The following is a 19,527-nucleotide window of genomic DNA, read 5'->3' as shown; positions in this document are numbered from 1 at the left end:
CCCTATATGATCTCATGCAAGTTAACTTTGCCTCTTTCCTCCCTCAGTTTCTTTGTCTGTAAAATGCAGTTGATAACAGTGCCATCCCCTAGGGTTGTGGTGAGGATCACAAGTGTTAACGCATGCCCAGTGCCTGCACTCTCCCCAACTGATAAAAGGTGCTCCTTAAATTGTAGTTTCTTTTCCTTTTCCCCTAGGGCCAGTCTGGGAGGCCCCACAGCCCTGGAACTTTAGCAATGAAAGGGGCTTAGGGATTACCTGGTACAGTGGGTGGTTTCCAGACTTTTAGATTTCAATCATTAATAAAATGGGGGGAAAATTGGACGAGCTTGAGAGTTGCTGACATTTTATTTGCAGGTAAGGGCACAAAAAATAAGTATATGAAGACTACAATCTATTGTTTTTACTTCATAAAAGAAAAGAATCTTAACCACCGTTTTTTTTTTTTCTTTCTTAAAGGAAGGAGGGCATAATAGCCAAATAAATTTAGCTGTGTAAAAACTCTTTACATCGTCTTCTCTGAAAACATCACAGACCAATGTTAAGGAACCTCTGCTCTTCAAGCCATGCCCTCACTTTATGGATGAGGCAACTGAAGCCTAGAGGGGTGAAGTGACATGCCCAAGGTTACATAGTGGGTGCCATGTCTTATTGCTGTCTAGGACAACAGCCCTGGACATGAGTGATCCTTCCATGTGGCAGAGACAGGTGTCCTGGGCTGAGAGTTAAGACATCTAGGCTCTATTTTCAGCCCTTTGCCCTCAAGTCATACTTTCTGCATTTTCTGCTTTTCCATAATGGGGACAGTAATGGCCCCCTCACTAAAGACTGCTGTGAAAGAACCTAATGAAAGAAGAACTTCAAAAGTGCTCAGAGATGCATGCCAGGGCATTACAGAGTGAGGTATTAGGAGTGAAAAATCTCTGTCTATGATTTACTTGAAAGCATTTTAGCCAACAAAAATAGATGTAGCAAATATGGCAACATATTAACAGTGGTTAAATCCAAGTGATGGATATATAGATGGCTATTGTTATGCTAGACTCTCCACTTTTCTGCACACTTGAAATTTTTCAAAATAAACATTCGGTCATAAAGAAAAGTAATCTGGCAAGGTAAATGGAAGAGATGGTGTTACTCACGGAGAAGACGCCCTCAGGGAGGTCCAAGTCCTGGGCTCTTCAGCCAGGTGGGGCTTGCCGCCCCAGGAGCTGGAGCAGCGCATTCACCAGCCTTGGGCACACAGTGCCATGGTCAGGAAGTGATTTTGGTTTCCCTGCTTCCTCCCTAGGCAGGCCTGGTGCCTGTGGCTGGGTGAAGGAAGCCTCCCACCTCTTCTCAGTGCAAGGCACCATCTGACAAACCCAGCCCTACTGCAGCCTCTGGCATTAGGGACAGTGGGGGCTGCCTAGCGCAGCCAACCAGTGTGGGGGGCTTATGAATATGCAGATAGAGGCCAGAGCTGGTTGGCTGCCCCCTGCCATCTCCCACCCCAACTCAGATGCCCAGAAAAGCCAGCTCAGAGAGGACCTTCCTGAAATGTCATCTCTTCTGTCCTTGCCAAAGGACTTAGAGAGCCCCTTGAAATTTTGAGTAGTGAATTACCCAGCTTCTCCCATTACACTGGCCTCCAGCAGGGAGTTCCTGACCCCTGCTTCTAAATTCCCAAGCAAGACAGCTCCAAAGTGAACATCTTTCTCCCTGTTCCTCAAGCATCCTGAGGATACTGAAACCAGCCCAGCACCAAAATATGGCATCTCAGCCCTTCGGGAAGGAGAGGCTGTGTGGCTTCTCCCTCCCGCAGAGGTCTGAACACTGTTGGGGAGACTGTCTGCTGGGCCATAAGTCCCCTTCTCTGGCAGAGCTGGAGAGAACTCACTGCCCAAATCACTTATCCCAAACATCACTTGAATTTTGCCAACTTGTTCAATTTGGGGAGCAAAGTGAATGTTGTGAAATACAGCAATGAAAATCAATGAACTAAAGTTCAATTCAACATGGTTAAAGCATAATGCTGAGTGAAAGAAGTAAGTTACAGAATGACACAGGCACTGTGATTCCATTTGTTATGTTTAAAAATAGGCCAAGAATTTCTAGATTTTTGCTGAGTATTCATCTTATCTATTATTTTTAATTGCAATTAAAAGAAGAGATAGACAAATGAACTCTAGGTATCATGAATAATAGAGTGAATATAAGGTATAGTCTCTATTTTATGGACCTTAGGCTGTAGCCTCATCTACCATCTGGTCAATAATATTCAAAAAGTATAAGCAAGGATGTGAGTGTATAGCTCAGACGACACTTACGAATATTGGGGGATTTCAGGTAAGGGAAAAGAATGCTGTGTGTGTTATTTAAACTGAGCTGCCCTCTCTGTGATGTTTTTCTTTAGCTGAGCCATTTATTCTTCCATGTTTTTTCTTACATAATTTGAAAGTAAATGCATCTCTTCCTTAATTTAAAGAATAGACAAAAACGTGTATGGTTTAGGACACATCCATATTGAAGCTACTATGAAAGCAAGGGGATGGTTAATACATAATTCAGTATAGTGGCAGTTAACTCTAGGAGGACCAGCAAGGAGGGCCACACAGGGCTTTGCCATTTCTTAAGCTGCATGGTGAGTTTGATTATTCCTTTTATTATTTTTCCTTAAATTATACACATGTATTTATTTATACACCCTTTTGAATATATATTTTATAATCAAATTAAAAATTTTTTTTCTTTTGAACGCTGCCAGAAACACAAGTTTATGAACTTGTATTCATAAACACCTGCCCCAATGGATGATGCTGTGTCCTGGGAGGCTCCAAATATGGAAGACGGTGTGAACTTCTTGGAAGACGGTGTGGACTTTGGGCTCCACAGAAGCTCATTATATGAATCTCAAGGAAATCAATTTCAACCTTTATCCTGTGAGAGGGACTTTGCATGCTACGCTGTGTGTGTGCGCGCGCATGTGTGCACTTATGGCTGTGTGTGTTGTCTAAGACTGTAGCATCTGATTAACTTGAGAGATCACTGAAACTCCAGAAGGATGCTTTGCCACATTACTGAGGCCTGAGCTTCTAAACTCTCAGTAAGAATCTCAAAAAATAATTATTTAAAACTGAAAAAATTAAGTAGCTATCTAAAAAATATTAACAGTAACCTCTGCAAAGGATTGCCATATCTCCTGATTACTGTTTTTGGACTCTTTAGCTGCATCCAGCAGTGTTGTCAGCATGGCAGTATTTAGTCATTCCACTTGTGTCTATTGGGTGCCGACAGAGTACTAGACACTGTCCTGTGCATGGGATTCAGGAAATAGAGTCATCTCTTTTCTTCTGCTGCTCTGCCAGTAGCGGAGACACTCAAGTAAAAGGGACATTATAATGCAATGTAGAGATACAGACACAATGCTTTGGAAGAACAGAAAAGATATGTGTTAACCCTGGCAGAGGGAATTAGAAAGGGATTCAAAAGATATTTGGAGGATGATTAGGAGATCCCAGGCAAACAGGAGTTGGGAGCCGCCTAGGCAAAGATGTGGAGTGAAAGCATTAAAGCCACTGTGCGAATGTGGGTGGGGAGGTAGGGTGAGGATCAGTACATAGCCAGAGGCCAGGTTATCAGGTGCCTGGCCACCTTGAGGAGTTTGGACTTTATCCTCCTGACAGAGAGAAGCAACTGATAGACTTTAAGCAGGGGAGTGATAGGATTAGATTTGCATTTCAAAAGAATCTTTGACACACCTGTGGAGGATGAGTTAGAGAAAGTGAGAGTGGAAGCCTAGCTCCTCTCAGGAAGCTTTTAAAATAATCCAGGTAAAGGATGCTGAGGACTTGATCAGGGGCAGCAGCAGGGCCAGGATGTTTTCTCTGTTTCTAGTTAGGGCTTCTGTCCATCCCTCCAGAATTAAAGTGGAAGTGCTTTCAGGGTATGAGTGAGTGAAGGCACCATAAAGTTCCTAAGAACCAGGCAAGATGACTCAGCTAAAGAAAGTGACTCATTCATTCATTTTTAATTCGATCAGCAGCTTATAGAACACCCTTTCTATTAGGAAGGTGAACTACATAAGTGAATATCCAGGGGCCTGTGGCTTTAAGAGACGGAGAAACTAAAGAGTAGAGGGGTGTTACGCTTTCGCTTTGAAGGTACCAGGCAGCATGATCTGCCCCAAACTGCGAGGTCCACAGATTCAGCCCAAAAATATATATAGCACATCAAAACTATGACAGTCTTTTTCCTAAGCTGGGGCTACGTTATACTTCAAAAACAAACAAACTCATAAAGAAAGAGATAAGCCCAAAGAGATCTGTGGTTACCAGAGGTGAGGCAGGGGACAATTGGATGAAGGCAGTCAAAAGGTACAGGCTTCCAGTTATAAAATAAATAAGTACAACGGATGTGATGTACGTCATGATAAATATAATTAGCACTGCTGTATGTTATATATGAAAGTTTTTAAGAGAATAAATCTTGAGTTCTTATCACAAGAAAATTTTTTAAAAATTTAATTTTGTACCTATATGAAATGAGGGGTGTTCACTAAACTTTTTGTGATAATCACTTCATGATATACATAAATCAAGTCATTATGCTATATACCTTAAACTTATACAGTGCTACATGTCCGTTACATCTCAATAAAACTGTCATTTTAAAAATGCTTCTGGGGATACAGCAGTGAACAAGACAGACAAGGACCCTAATCTCATGGAGTTTATATTCTAGGGGTAGAGTGGCAAATGAACAGCCTCCAGGAAGCACAGGATGTATTGGGAACAATTAGCTTGGCTGGACAGAGTTTGAGTAGGGACTAGGGAAGATCAGGAGATGTCTCTGCAGAAGTAAGCCTATTTGGTTAAGATCTTCAGCTCGGCTGAAGAGCAATGGGAGCCCTCTAGATGTTCCTTGGGGCTCTGTCTCTGTTACAGGGTGAGGGAGGGAAGTGACTATTGCCTTCTTTCCTTCTTTCTTTCTTTCTTTTCTTTCTTTCTTCCTTTCTTTCTTTCTTTCTTTTCTTTTCCTTTTCTTTCTTTTCTTTCTTTCTTCCTTCCTTTCTTTCTTCCTTTCTTTTCTCTTCCTTCCTTCCTTCCTTCCTTTCTTTTTCTTCCTTCCTTCCTTCCTTCCTTCCTTCCTTCCTTTCTTTCTTTCTTTCTTTCTCTCTTTCTTTCTCTCTTTCTTTCTCTCTTTCTTTCTCTCTTTCTTTCTCTCTTTCTTTCTCTCTTTCTTTCTTTCTTTCTTTCTTTCTTTCTTAACCTGAGGCTTAGCGAGGCAATGTCACCTGTCCAAGGCCATACAGTCTAAGACCAGGCAGGCAAGTGGGCCAAGGTCCTAATTCGAAGCCCATGCTGCCTTCCGCTCTCTTCCCGTAGTGCTTGGGAGGAACCGCGCGGTGTTCTCGAGTCCCTGAACTGATGGGCGACACGCTCAGAGCCAGGGGAGGGCAGAACCCCGTGGCGATCTGGTCGCGGGACAGTCGTAGGCACCTTTGGGAGGATCGGCCCCGGCTGGCAAATAGCGCAGCGGGTTCACCTGGGTGGACAGCTGGGCTGAGTCTCGGCGTGCAGCCCATCGGTTCCCCCCGCCCGCCAGTGGTTCGCTCCGAACACCCCTTCCCGCGCGGCGGGTGCCGCGGCCCGCCCCGCTTCCGGTTGTTGCCGGGCCCTATATCCGGTGTCCGCCCGCCCGCCCTCCGCTCCGCCGCCGCCGCGATGCTGTCCCGGTCCCGCTGCGTGTCCCGGGCGTTCAGCCGCTCGCTCTCCGCCTTCCAGAAGGTACGGTTCTGCCGGGCCTGGGTCCCGTCGGGTGAAAAGCTCGCCAGCGGGCAGACGGGCAGCTTGGGGGCAGGGGCGTGGCGCGCCGGCCAGGCTGGGCACCAAGGGCACTGGGACGCGGAGGCCGCGGGCTGGGCGGCCCAGGGTCGCAGTTGCCCTCGGGGCCGTCTTGCAGAGCCTAGCGGCCCGTCGCCCACCCGAGACAGCCGGTGCCTTGTCCCCTGCTGTCCCCAACCCTCCGCGCCCAGGCGAAGGAGCCGCCCAGAGCCGCGCCCGCCCCGACACGAGTTTGGGAGGAGGCGGCGCGGAGTCCCCCGACGGGATCCGGGGACCCGTTTTCTTTCCGTTAAAGTCCCTGGATATCAGTCCCGTTGGGAAGTGAGATAGTTTGGCAGGCCTGGTGTGCTGACGGACTGAGAGCCCTGGCTGTTGCCTTTGCCTTTTGGAGTCATGAGATTCACCTGTCACCAGCACCTGGACAGCTTTGAGTCTGTACTTAAAAGAGAAAGCAGTTTCTTCCCTCCTTTCATCTTGGGTGACGTCGATAATGTCTTCTTTCTCAACAGGGGAACTGCCCTCTAGGGAGACGTTCCCTGCCTGGTAAGTTCTGCCCTTGCCATCACCTAAAATGCTCTCCTCCTGGGCAGAGCATTGAGAAAATTGGGGTGCTAGAATTTCTCCGCATCGTGTTGAGATAGGAGTGAAACAAAATGCTGTTTAATAACAGCTACTATTTATTCGTTTAGCACCTAGTTACTGAATATTTGTGTGTCAGGCACTGTGCTAGGCACTCACTAGGGCTACAGCAGTGAACCATTCTCGCCTTCCTGGAGCTTACAGTGTAGTGGGAAAGACAAAGTGTAAATTGCTAAATAAATGAACTATCATGAATCTTGGTTAAATGCCAAGAAGGAAACAAGTGAAGCTGGACACTAAAGCTGTGACCCAGAGGGTCACATGACAGGCCAGCTGGATGAAGAGCAGGAGAAGGAATGGCAATAGCATGTACAAAGCCCCAGAGGATGGAAAGAGCTTGGCAGTATTTTGGAACTGGAAAAAAGGTGATTTGGCCAGAGTATTTTGGTTAAGGGAGAGAGAGGCATGAGATAGAAGATGATGTAGAGACTAGTGGAAAGAATTTAGGTTTTAACCCAATAATCTTGTATATGCCTGGCATAAATATTTGTTGAATGAGTTTATCTTATTGTGGACATTCTGTGTGCCAAGCACTGTTCTGAGTCTTTCCGTGCATTTTTTAGTTAATCACCCAGATACACTAAAAGAGATATTTTCTGTTTTACATATGCATAACTCAAGGCTAAGAGAGGTTAAGTGCCTTGACCAAGGAAAGTCACTTAGCCAACCATTGGTCAACCAGTTCTACCTACTCCTCAGCCTGAACTTCTAACCACCATGTTATCATTTACTCATGTAATCAACCGATCATTGACTCTTACTACATGCTGTGCTCAGTGACAGGGATACAGATGGTGTCTACCCTCCAGGATCTTAAGGGCTACCTAGAGAGACAACAAAAACATATTTATGCACACTTAAGGATATAATTACGCTGTGATTACTGTGAATGAGAAATATGGAGTGTAATGAGAGGGTGGGATGATGTAGCCCAGCTTGAGAGGGTGAAGAGTGCGCTCGCAATGTCAGCAAAGGCTTCCCCAAAGAAGTGACATTTAAGCCAAGTTTTGGAGAATATATAGGAGTTGGCCAAGAGAATAATGTTGCAGGCAAAGGGAATTGCTCATGCACAGGTTTTCAGGCAGGAAGGGACTTGGGTCATAGAAATGGAAAGGAAGCCTGTCTGGGAGGGCTGGACAGAAATGTGTAAAGTTTTTGGACTTTATCCCAAGAGTCATGAGATCATAGGCAGCTAGCATAATGTTAGCTCGTAGTGGACTCTCAATAATAAGCTTTTTAACTTGGAATCCTGAAGAATGTCAGTAAACATTTTTTCCATTTTATAGACAGGCAGGACAATGGGAAGAGCCATGGACTTGGGGTTTGCATCATGGTTCAGGGCTTCTCCTTGTGCTAGTCACTTGACCTCCAGAAGCCTTGTATGAAATGGGAATAATGGCAGATGGTCGTTCCACTTCAGGGAGTTGTGAGACTCAAAATGAGGTCAATAAGTGAAAGCTTTTTATAAGCTCTAAAGCACTGTACAAATGAAACTTGCTGTAGGGTGAAATTTAAATTGGACTAAAATGGTTCCAAAAATCAGTGTGGGCTGCTGGCTATTCTAGCTCAAAGGCATACTTGGGATTTGTACTGCAGAGTCTTTGGCTACTGGACATAGACGTGACTTGACCTGGAACCCTGGGGATGTTTGTGAGGAGATGGGCACAAGAGAGAATTATGTCCCTTTTGGTGTCTCCTGTGCCCGTGATTCAGGAAGAGTTTGTTAATAGATCTGAAAAAAGACATATGAAAGAATATATTCAGGTGAAGAAAGTATGGTAATTAGTTGTCAGTTGAGGAAATGCAGTTTCCTATGATAAGGACAGTTGGTGGGGCAGAAAGGGGCTCCGACCTTGTTGAGTGTGACCAGAGTGGAAGGTCTTGGCAAAAGTGTGAGAAGACAAACTAAAGGGAGGGGTGATGATTTGCTCAGTCCTAGAGCAAGCTGGAGACCTTGGGCCTAAACTAGCCCTGTCTTTGCTGCTGGGGTTCAGGCAACAAGACTTCTGGCTCAGTGCATTTTAAGTAATCAGGGAAACAAACTCAGACCAAACATTCCCAGTGCTTCTCTGGTGAGGCTGTGTGTGGTCAGTCACAGGATAAGCATTCATGTGTCTTTTTAAACTGTATTTGAAGCCTTGGGGAGGAGAGGCATTTTATTATGAAAACATACAAGGATAATGAAAGTTTATGAATCCTAAGATAATAAGATTATAGAATTCTCCCCTTTCTTCCTCAAACACGTACCCCGCAGAAACCCCAGATACCTGTTCTCTACCATTACGATGCTTTGGTGGAAAAGTTTGAGAAGCAGGATTCTGTGTGATAAAGATTATATTGTTGCCTGCTGTAGATCCTTCTCTATCTCGGAGTGAGGGGGTGAACAGACTTCTTTTCCATTCCCAGCAGGTATCCTGTATTCAAGATAAGAGTTGTTGGTTAAGAGTTGTTTTGTTTCTTGCAGGGATCTCCTTATGTCAGGGACCAGGTTACCCTGACAGCAGGAAGATTGTGTAAGTATTACTGGGGAGCACAGATATGTGACACGGGGTATTTAAGACACCAGCTTGATCATTTGCCTTCACTGCCTTTCAGGACTAGAAATCAGGGTGGTTATGTTGAGTCCCTACACCTAACCTTGATGTTAATTTATGATCTATGTTTGGGCTTCAGCCCGATATTAAGTGCTGGACTGGGAGTATGCCTGTCCTCAGGTGTTTAGATTATAATGAAAGTAAAGCTGGAACTCTTTATAGGAATAGTTATAGAAGGGTGCTCCTTAATATTCTGGTTGGATACAAGTGAAGCTGAAGGGCTAGAGATTGCATTTATTGTGGAGATTGAGAGCATCCTTTTGGTTGCATAGTTTTTCATTTTAGAAAAGTAAAAGCAAAGACTAGTCAGTTGAATCCTGGGACTTTGACTAGTTCGGAGGGAATGCTGTTATTGCATAATGCAAAGTTTGGAGAATGGCCACCCATGTGTGTTTCAGATTAACTTCTGCTTATGAATGTTGCTTAATACTGCCTTGCATTCCAAGTATTTTCAGGGTGGTGGTAAGAGGATGCTCTTTAGTTACCTGTTGAGCAGCTGTCAAGCTGCTTCCTCTACAGGGAGAATCTTCAATGATGGGTCAGCAGATTAGCTCCTTATGGACTGTGCATCGCAATGTTTTGTTTCTTGTTTTTTTATTGAGAAAATGATGCACATACTACTAGAAGTGTGAATTCCTGTGTGTGGTTTTTTTTTTTTTTTTGGAGGACAATTTGGCATTCATAAATCTTTGAACCATGTGTACCTTTTGATCTAGCAGTTTCATTTCTAGGAATATATACTGAAGAACTCATAGTATACCCATACTTCTTTCAAAATGACCAAACAATAGGCGATTGGTTAAGCTATGCCATGTTAATATATTCATTCTGTAAGTGAGAAAAAGCAGGTTATAAAATGATTTCATTTCCTACTGTATGATATACTCACATTGTAAATGTTCTTTTTGCTGTTTCTGAATATTCTACTATGACCATCTAATACTTTTTGTAATTTAAAAATTATTTAGGGAAATTCAAAATGTGTTACTCATTTGCAGCTTAAATAAAATTGGAGCAACCACAAATGTCTATGCAATGAATACAACAAATAACCATTTGAAAGTAAAGTATTTTTAAAAACCCTAAACTTTGTGGGATGAGGATCACACCTTCAAAATACAAAAACATAGACCATACAGAATGCAAAAATATAATAATTGTTTTTGCATTGTGTATAGTCTTTTTCTGTGAGTAAGGTACCCATTTTATTTAAAAATCTTCTATTGTAAAACTATTTTTGGTTTTGTTTTTATTTAATAGGTTATACCTTTATATGGTTCAAAAGTAAAGAGAGTACCCATGAAAAGACTTTATCCTTGTTCTCCAGTGCCACCAAGTTCCTCTTCCCAGAGACAGCCAGTGCTCCAGGTTCTTGGGTGTCCTCAAGAGCAGACTCTGTGTTTGCACATTATCTGTTAGTTCTTGCCCATGAACACGTACCTATACATGGTTATAAACTGCATTTTTAAATAACATACATTTTTCCTCTTGACTTTACATAGGACATATAGTTATTTTGATGTTATAAAAGTAAAAATATCAAAAGGTAACTTAAATCTGTTTTACTTTTCTATTATAAAGTTGCTTGTGGTACAATATTCAAACAATCCCAAAGTGTAGAAAGTGAAAATCCAAATCACTGTTCCAAAGTGTATGTGTATATAACAGATAACCATAGATAACATGTATCTCTACATCTCCTGCTCTTCAGTGGTAACCCCTATTAATGGTTTTGTGCATAAAAGGTAGTATCATTTTCCAGTTTACATTGTTTAAAGTTAATGCCATATCAGAAAATACCTTTTCCTGGGTTCAATGCCCAGTACCTCCATTAAAAAAAAAGAAGAAAATACCTCAGTCTTCTGAAGTTCCTCTTGAATGAGTCCAGAATGGACTCATGCATGTGCTGCCTCATGGTGAGAACAGACCAGGAAATACCATATGAGTTTTTTTGTTTGTGGGCTTTTTTTTTTTTTTTTTTTTTTTTTGGTTCATGTAACACCTTGTTCTACTTGTTGGCTGTCTCATCTTGCTATTTTATCTGAATTTCTGGACAGAAATTCTCTTGTATGTGGCACAATAGCATGTACCCTGAGGGTACATAATTTATCTTACTTGGATTTAGTTGAGAAAAGACCTAAATCAGGAAGCTAAGCCTTTTTCATGGTTGTGCAAAGGACCAAGATGCTTATCTTTTTTTCAAAGACCCAAATGTAAGTCTGTTCTGTGAGAGCTTGTATTTCAGTGCAGCACAGGGTCCTAGACTCGCCCAAGGAACTCACTGCTTAAGGCACCCAAGTCATCCAGGCTCTGCTCTAGACCTACCAAGTTAGAATTTTCTGGGAATGGGGCTTGAATATGTGTGCTTTGAAAAAAGTTCCTACAAGTAGCACTGATGGGTACCCCTAGTCAAGAATCACTGATCTGAAGGGAAGGTGATTCATGGAGCCTTATCTCAACTAAAATGTGAGTGGTTCATCTACTGAAGGAGTTTACATTTATGTTTGTTTTGTAGCATTAACAACAGTAGTGTCTTCAGTATTCGCTTCTTCAGAACTTCATCTGTATGCAGTAAGTACCTGCCTTCAGTTCCCTGCCTTCTTGGGAATGGAGTTTTACTGGGAAGAACAACAATTGACTGAATTTAATCAAAGAAAATTAAAAAGGAAAAACATGGACTGTGTGTTTTTTTTCTTTTCCTAGAGGATGATGTGATTACAGTCAAAACCCCAGCATTTGCAGAATCGGTCACAGAAGGGGATGTCAGGTGGGAGAAAGGTAAGATTTAGTGCCCTCTCACTTAAGTTTAAATACTTTTGAAAAGTCCTTTTTACTCCCCGATCTCAGTGATAATCAGTGGAATCTATGGCTTCACCCTTTTCTTTACACAGTATACTTTCTCCTGGCCTGTAGGAAAGGGGTCTTGTAACATACCTGCCAAAGGGATTTTATGGCTACTGGATGTGCCCTCCCTGCCCCGCCCCACTAACAGGCAGACTTTGTCTTTTCAGCTGTTGGAGACACAGTTGCAGAAGATGAAGTGGTTTGTGAGATTGAAACTGACAAGGTAGGCTTGTCTATATTAGTGCCATTGTCTCTTCTTGGTTTTTTATCCCAATGAAAGGAGCAGGGACTTAGCTGTTGTTAAAGATAGTTTTTAACTGGCTCTAACCTCAGTTGTAGAAGTGTTGGAATAGCTAATTAAAAAGAAAAAAGTGTTAAAAGTTTAATTTTAGATTGTTCTAGGTACATATACTATGTACCTTAATAGCTTTAGTTTTATAGCTTTGTGCACGAGCTGTTTCCAGGTGTTTTTCATGTATCACTTGGAAACATGCTAACTGAATCTTGCTTTAATGTTTCTGAAAACGGACAGAAAGGGTGAATCTTCACAGTAGTATTGATGACTCTTACTCTGAAAGTGTGGCCTTGGTATTTCTATATGCAGGGTCTTGTAAAACTGTTACAATACTTGTAACTCATATTTGAGACTCTATATGATTAATTTTCTAATGCTGAGTAAAAATTTCGTCTCTGTCTCCATCTGTCTTCCTTTACAAGACATCTGTGCATGTTCCATCACCAGCAAATGGCGTGATTGAAGCTCTTTTGGTACCTGATGGGGGAAAAGTAGAAGGAGGCACTCCTCTTTTCACACTCAGGAAAACTGGCGGTAAAGAAGTTCTCCTGGTTGTCAAGGTCTCCAGTGTTTCCCCTTGGAATTGGGTCTGAGCAAAATGTACTAATTCTGTGATACCTTAGAAACCATTTGGCATTCCCTCTGCCCTTAGCAAGGCAATAAGAGGGGAGATATTTCTATCATGTGAACTTTAAATGTAAACTTTAAATAAAAGTTTCAGAAGAAAAGAGGTATTAAAAAAATAAACCTCACAGTACTGTTATTTCTTGTGCTGGACCTTTTCTTAAGTAGAAATGAAGATTCTAAAGACAGTGTTTTTTTTCTTTTTTCCCCCTCTCCCTAGCCCTGGCATCAGAATCACATGGGGGCTTTAAAAATAATACAAATGCCTGGACTCCGTGTCTTATGGATTCTGATATTTTAAACCTGGGGTAATCAGATCCTGGTTATCCATCATAGCTTTTGTTGTTGTTTTAATGCTCCTCAAGTCATTCTGATACACAGCCAGGGCTAGGAGCCACTATTACACAGTGGGAAGCAGCAATATTTCATCATGTCCATTATGAAGAATTTGGTATAGTTTTTTCACATCTATTCTCTTATAACACTTTTAGGGAGGGTTGAATTTCTCTTGGAAGGAAGTGAGAAATAAAGAAATGAATTTGTACTGGATCTTACAAGTTAGTATTAAGTTAGTACACAATAGTTAAGTACAAGTTAGAGATTGGATTTGATTCTGAGTTAAATGCTATGACTACTAAAGTCTGTTTCTTTCTCATTATTAAAATAGTAAAGCAGACAGATGGTAGATGGCATCATTAAGACTGATCAGAGCAAGCCCAGGAGCCCAGAATGGAAAGAATGTACAGTAGAAGGCTAGGGAATACAGTTCATTCTTCTAGTTGAAGAATCCCAACTTCTGATCATTCCTTAAGAGAATGTTCTTGTAATTAAAATACAAACCCAGATGTGATGTCCAAATGGGTTAAATCAAAATAAATATTTAAAGTTATGAGTTTATTGCTTGACCACCTCATTGTTTTATGAGAGCCATCCTGGATGAAATGCCTTGAAGTCTTAAGTCTGAACGTGCCCTTGATTATTTACACTTTTATTTTTTAATACTTGAGTATTCTTCCACATGTGGTATTAACATAGAAGAGAATACAATCAGTATTACCATAACTAGAAATGTGTTGCTTCTCTGTGTGTGTTTCAACATCTTAAATTGTCTGGATTTCTTTTGCTTTGAAGTTTACATTACCGTAGACTTAGTAGGTTCTTTGAAAGTACTTGCCACATTTGATGATCTGTAGATATTTGATATCAGTAAGGCAGCTGAATTAAGTCTGTTATCTAATGTAGGACATCCAAGAGCCCTGGGGAGTAGAATGGTACCTTGTATCATTCTGTGTATCTCACAGCCTTGCGTTGATAGTAAATACTCAGGAAGCATTTGCTAACTGATGGGAGATAGAGCTTTTCCTACCAAAGTTCTGCTTAGTATCTGCAATTTGGTTGTTTTCCATTTCAGATAGTGCCAGTGGCATCTATTTTCCTTGTTTTCTAGCTGCTCCTGCGAAGGCCAAGCCAGCTGAAGCTCCTGCTGCCGCAGCCCCAAAACCAGAGCCTGCAGCCTCGGCAGTTCCTCCTCCGCCTGCAGCATCTATACCGACTCAGATGCCACCAGTGCCCTCGCCCTCACAACCTCTTGCTAGCAAACCGGGTAAGTCTCCTCCTCCCATGTGTCTTTATGTGGGAAGAACATCTCATCTAATGTCATGTTCCCTCACAGGGCAAAGTGTAAGACTAATCATGGCTCTAAACAGCTCTGTTGGCTGCTTTGTAAAAGTAACTCTACACATTGTATCAGAAGACCTGGGTTTGCATCCCAGCTTTCTGTTTATAGCTGTGTGACTTTAAGCTAGTTATTTAGCTTCTCTGAGAAAAATGCTATAGCCTCAAAAGTTTGTTCATTTGTGAAGTAGGTATGATGCTACCTCAGCATCTCTTGCAGATTAAGTGATAGTTTGGTGTGAAAGCACTGGCTTATCCTCAAGTGAATATTTCTCACTTTCTGATGCAGTGTACTCTCCATTTTCAGTGTCTGCAGTAAAACCAGCTGCTGCCCCTGCAGTAGCTGAGCCAGGAGTTGGCAAGGGTCTGCGTTCAGAACATCGGGTAAGCCTCTGAGGACCACTTCCAAGAAAGAGGCAGAGGGATAGTATTGAGATGAATGGAGTGTGGGTCTGCTGTGCCTACCTTCGAGTGGCCGGAAGCCGATTCCTTGATCTTGACAAGGAAATTGAATTTAGGAAGTGACTTACTCAGTTATGTAGCTGTCAAATGATAGGACTAGAACGTGAGGTCTTCTGAACACTTGCCCATTGGTTTTCCCCACTGTATTATGCTACCACTGAAATGCCACGGGTGAGTAAAATATATGCAGGGGATAATAGCCTAGTAACACGTCCCCCCCATTCCATGATAACACACGGTTCAGAGAGGTGGTTTAGTGGGCTCTATTCCCATACTTCCGGATACTTGGCTGAGGGCTACACAGTGGCAGTCGGGCAGACATAAAACCTCAAGGAAATATGGTCAAGAGTGTGGGTTCCTCTGCCTGAGAATACCTCCTAAAAATCCGTAGCTTCAAAAGTTGGTTGCTTGTGAGTTTCAATTCCACAAACAGCTATTTTCATGCAAGTCTTTACCACCAGAAATTGCCCTTTCTGTAATGACTCTTGGGCTGGCTAGCCCTACACCACACTCCTCCTTTCCATAAATTGGTTTTAGTTTTTAAATCAAACCATTTCCTGGGCCTCTAGTTGGTCTCACTTCAGGCACATCTGAGCGAGTTTTGTCTGCATTTCCTTGTTCTTGCTCAGAGGAGCAAGGCTGCCACAGGAAAGAGGAATCCTAGATCTTTCCCTGTATTTAGATTATACTATAGTCCTTATTATCCACTCCTGACAAGCTAAGTGCTCCCTCAGACTAAGTCGGAAGGGCTAGGTTCAAAGAGACTGGGTTAGCAATAGTTGTCCCACTTTCTCTTTCAGGAAAAAATGAACAGGATGCGGCAGCGCATTGCCCAGCGTCTGAAGGAGGCCCAGAATACCTGTGCAATGCTTACGACTTTCAATGAGATTGACATGAGGTGAGAGCTCTAGTTCTTACTCCCCATGCCCTTTTTCTTGGAGAACCACTTGAACTTGCCCAAGTCCCTGCTGAGTGCTGATTCCAAAACTAACAGGAAAGACGTACTTCTTTGCACTGCTTGTTGACTTACACAGTGACCTACTGGTTTCATCTCTAATTGACTTTCCTCATACTATGCCTGGCTCCTCTGTGACTTAAAAACTTAGACATTTAGACTTTTATACCTGAATCTTGTGATTTCTGATAAACGAGGCTGATAATAGTCTTAAACTCTGACTGCTGTCAAGCTGACAAGTAACGATAGGGCAACCAGGGCAACAAGGCGACCCCTAGGGACGGAGAGTCACTTGTCAGCATGCCCAGAGTCAGGGTGCCGCACCCGCTTCTTTCTCACTGAGCGCTCTTTATGTGTGTTCTAAGCGACCCAGAATTGAGGGGGTGGAAAGGCATAGGTTTGCCGTATCTTTCACCTTTCCAAGCTTTAATAATGAAGTGGGAAACAAGTTGTGCTTTTAAGGAAAAACGTCAGAATATTAACCAGAGGGGCTAATTCAGTATACTCATTTCTGTAGAGAGCCAATTGTTGATTCACTTACCTTCTTCAAGACTTTGATGTTTACAGGCATCAGCACAGTAGAAGGGAATGTAGTTAAAGTTAACAAATGTGTTTTGAGTGTTACTATGTACAAGATAATATACTATATGTGAGGGGGCTGCAAAGATGAGTGTAAAAGAGCCCCTGCCTTCCTAGAACTACCATCTGGTTTGGATAGACACAAAGTAGAATCTAGGAAAATAAGTATCAGAGGGATACAAAAAGTATGGAGTAGAGAAGAGAATGAGATCGTTTGTTTCTGAGGTGGGGAGGGTGGGCTCAGGAAGGCTTCCTGGAGGACAGAGGTTTCTAAATAGGCCTTAAAGAATGACTAGCATTTTGACATGATGGAGAAAGGTCATTCTGGAAGATGTGAACAATATGGACCTGGCACAGACAGGAAAGTACAAGACACTTTTGAGAAATAATCGCTGTGAGGAATATGTGTAGGAAAGAATGGTAAAGTTGGATCCATATTTTAGAATGTTTTAAGGGCCAAGATAAGAGTTCATATTTAATACAGGGGGTAAAAATCATCAAATCTTCAGGTCATTTGTTTGATTCTTTTTGTCCAAAGTGTTTATTCTGCTAATCTGTGTTTCATTAAGGAAATTGGTTTCCTTTGGAAGGGGTCTGAAAAGTATAGAGAGGGGAATGGTTTATTGACAGTGTGCTGTGACATTGTTCACAGCATAGGGCTCTGTGACCCATTTCACTAGATGTCATCCATTCTGTTGTGAGTCTTGCTAACAAGAGTAGATGTCATTCAAGCCAAAGATTTGTCTTCTACCCAGAGGATCTAGGGAAGGACCTTGACTAATGAATCATAAGGGCTGCAGTTTATGTTTCAGTGCATTAGGGCCAAATTGTACACAAATTGAATTGGGCTTTGAAATTCTACCCAATTCCTTAAGACAAAACATGTAAATATTTGTGGCCTTGAAAGATGCAGTTGGCCCAACAGCTTTGATTGGAAGGTAAGTGCAGTAGCTGGATCTCCTTTCAGTAGCTAATCGAGGTGTCACTTAATGATGGCCTGGGGTCTCGCTGCAGTCAGTAATCTGGTTTGGATTGAGTGCCCTTGGGGTCTTGTGCTGATCAGCTAACCCGTAAGGGGCCTGTCTGAGACCTTCTTCTCTCCCCTATTGTCCCAGCCTCTGCCTCCAAGGGCAGAGCTCTGAAATAGAAACTACTTAATGACCAGACAATAGCATTTGGGCAGTTTTGAGAGCAGAGATGTTTATCACTTCTCTTTCCCTCTTCTGCAGCTCTTGTGTCTTGGGAACCAGTAATGTCTTTAGAGTGGTAATCCTAGCACTAAATGAGGTTAGACTCAGGAAAACAAACATTTTAAACCCAATCAGTCCCCCTAGGAAAACTTCCTTTTTCAAAAACAAAAGATCTGAAGGGGGGTGTTAAAGTTATACCATCTGATCTTCCGTGCTAATGCCAAATTAGGCCATTATAGGGAGAAAGGGAGAACCAAGCATTTGGGCCTGAGATAAAGTTAAATTTGATTTCCATCACGGAACTGTATTCCCATCAATACAGAGGTTTCTGCAGCAAAATGGTGGGAAAGCCATTTGCCACTAACTGCAATACATAAGTTGTACATATGTGAAAAACCAGCCTCAAAGGAACAAAGGCTGTTCATGCTGCAAAGGCTTCCCAGAGGCCTTGGTGCTTGTACTTTAAAAGCTTAGTTAGGTCCATGCATGGTCACTTTTCTAAATGCCAAAGAAGCCATGTCCATCAGACTAATCTTAAGGGCAAGAACTGTGTCTTTATTATCTTTGTATCTTGGTGCCCTGCATTGACCCCTGTGTGTGGTGAGTGTTAGTACCTGTTGGAAGGAAGAAGCAGATGGAAATGCTAACTCTGGGGAGACGAATGAATCTGCAGACTTTCTCATGAGCCTAAACCAACACTGGATTTACCCATCTAAGATAGTCATGACTGCTTTGGCTCACATGAAGCCCATACCCCTGTGGGGTTTGGGGCTTTTTTTTTTTTTTCCTTTTTTTCTTTTTTAGTCTTCACTAAGAGATGGGAGGAATGTCACGAGGGAGTCAATCAGGTTTGGTGACATTTTGAAAGTAAATCTAACAAGAAATAAAGAATGGTTCTTATTTTGTGGACTTGTTTATGCTTAAAAAAATTTTTTTTCAGGGTAGATGGCTCATGATTTTAGTGTAGCTAGAAGTCACTTTCTCATCTAGGGCAATAATGTTGGCGTGCTGTGTGATTGCTTGTTCATATTGTCTGTTGCTGAAATCTGTGTCTTCTGGAACATGAAGGAGCCTTGGAAAGGGCTCAGTCTACCTTAAGACAGATTGGATCCAATTCCTTTGGATCCAGGTTTTGTAAAGGAATAAAGTTACTGTGTTGACCTCTAGAGGACTATTTCAAAACTTGAACCTAGGTAAATGGTCCTAGGGAAAAAAGGGAAAAAAGCTTACCCATTTGTGTCCATGGAGTTAGAAACCAGTATGAAAGTCAAAATTGAGGCTTCATTTTGTGATCAGTTTGTTTTATAATGTGTTTTTGCAGTAACATTCAGGAGATGAGGGCTCGGCACAAGGAAGCTTTTCTGAAGAAACATAACCTCAAACTAGGCTTCATGTCGGCGTTTGTGAAGGCCTCAGCCTTTGCCTTGCAGGAGCAGCCTGTTGTAAATGCAGGTGAGTTTGTGGTGGCCAGAATCGCAGAGGTCCTGGGACATGTGTATGAGCAAAGACCTGTTTCCACACACACAGACACAAAGATGGGGGTCAACAGATGAAGACTTCTTATTTCATACCTGTGAAAAATTGAGTACCTTCCCCAGGAGTTTCTTGACTCACCTTCCTCAAATGGCATCACAATTGCTCTCTCCCTAGTAGTTGGACAGAACAGGGTCTCTTCCCAGTGCACAGGTTGGCAGCTGCTCTGGCAACCAGCAGTTCTGAGCCAGCCCAGCTCTCCAGGCTTCTTGCGTCAGGGCGTCTTATCTGCAATACAACATAGACTTTGTGGGAAAGATTCTCAAGTTGTATTTTCTCATGAGCACCAGACCTAAATTTTTCGCTGCTGGTT

General features: G+C 42.4%; 2 protein-coding genes across 4 annotated transcripts in view; one reads left to right on the top strand and one right to left on the bottom strand.

Annotated features, from left to right (window-relative positions):
• The first annotated feature begins 5,643 nt into the window (after positions 1–5,643).
• DLST (dihydrolipoamide S-succinyltransferase) overlaps positions 5,644–19,527 on the top strand; it is a 17,736-nt gene continuing 3,852 nt past the window's right edge. The window contains exons 1-11 of the mRNA XM_074365233.1: positions 5,644–5,768; positions 6,335–6,368; positions 8,929–8,977; positions 11,574–11,629; positions 11,762–11,836; positions 12,070–12,125; positions 12,620–12,731; positions 14,269–14,424; positions 14,803–14,879; positions 15,758–15,855; positions 19,003–19,133. Coding sequence (XP_074221334.1) covers positions 5,706–5,768; positions 6,335–6,368; positions 8,929–8,977; positions 11,574–11,629; positions 11,762–11,836; positions 12,070–12,125; positions 12,620–12,731; positions 14,269–14,424; positions 14,803–14,879; positions 15,758–15,855; positions 19,003–19,133 — 907 coding nt within the window. The 5' untranslated portion in view covers positions 5,644–5,705. The remainder of the gene's footprint in view (positions 5,769–6,334; positions 6,369–8,928; positions 8,978–11,573; positions 11,630–11,761; positions 11,837–12,069; positions 12,126–12,619; positions 12,732–14,268; positions 14,425–14,802; positions 14,880–15,757; positions 15,856–19,002; positions 19,134–19,527) is intronic.
• Positions 19,052–19,527, bottom strand: part of RPS6KL1 (ribosomal protein S6 kinase like 1) — a 23,078-nt gene continuing 22,602 nt past the window's right edge. For 2 of the 3 annotated variants that reach the window (XR_006727856.2, XR_006727859.2), the window contains 2 exons: positions 19,296–19,442; positions 19,052–19,190 (listed from right to left, as the gene is read on the bottom strand). The gene's annotated coding sequence lies outside the window, so the exon portion shown is untranslated. Of the gene's footprint in view, positions 19,443–19,527 lie in introns of all 3 variants that reach the window. The other variant, XM_074365230.1, reaches the window with a different exon arrangement.

Source organism: Camelus bactrianus, chromosome 6 (assembly GCF_048773025.1).
Source record: "Camelus bactrianus isolate YW-2024 breed Bactrian camel chromosome 6, ASM4877302v1, whole genome shotgun sequence".
NCBI classification, from domain to species: domain Eukaryota; kingdom Metazoa; phylum Chordata; class Mammalia; order Artiodactyla; family Camelidae; genus Camelus; species Camelus bactrianus.
This window is presented reverse-complemented; position numbering and strand designations above follow the sequence as displayed.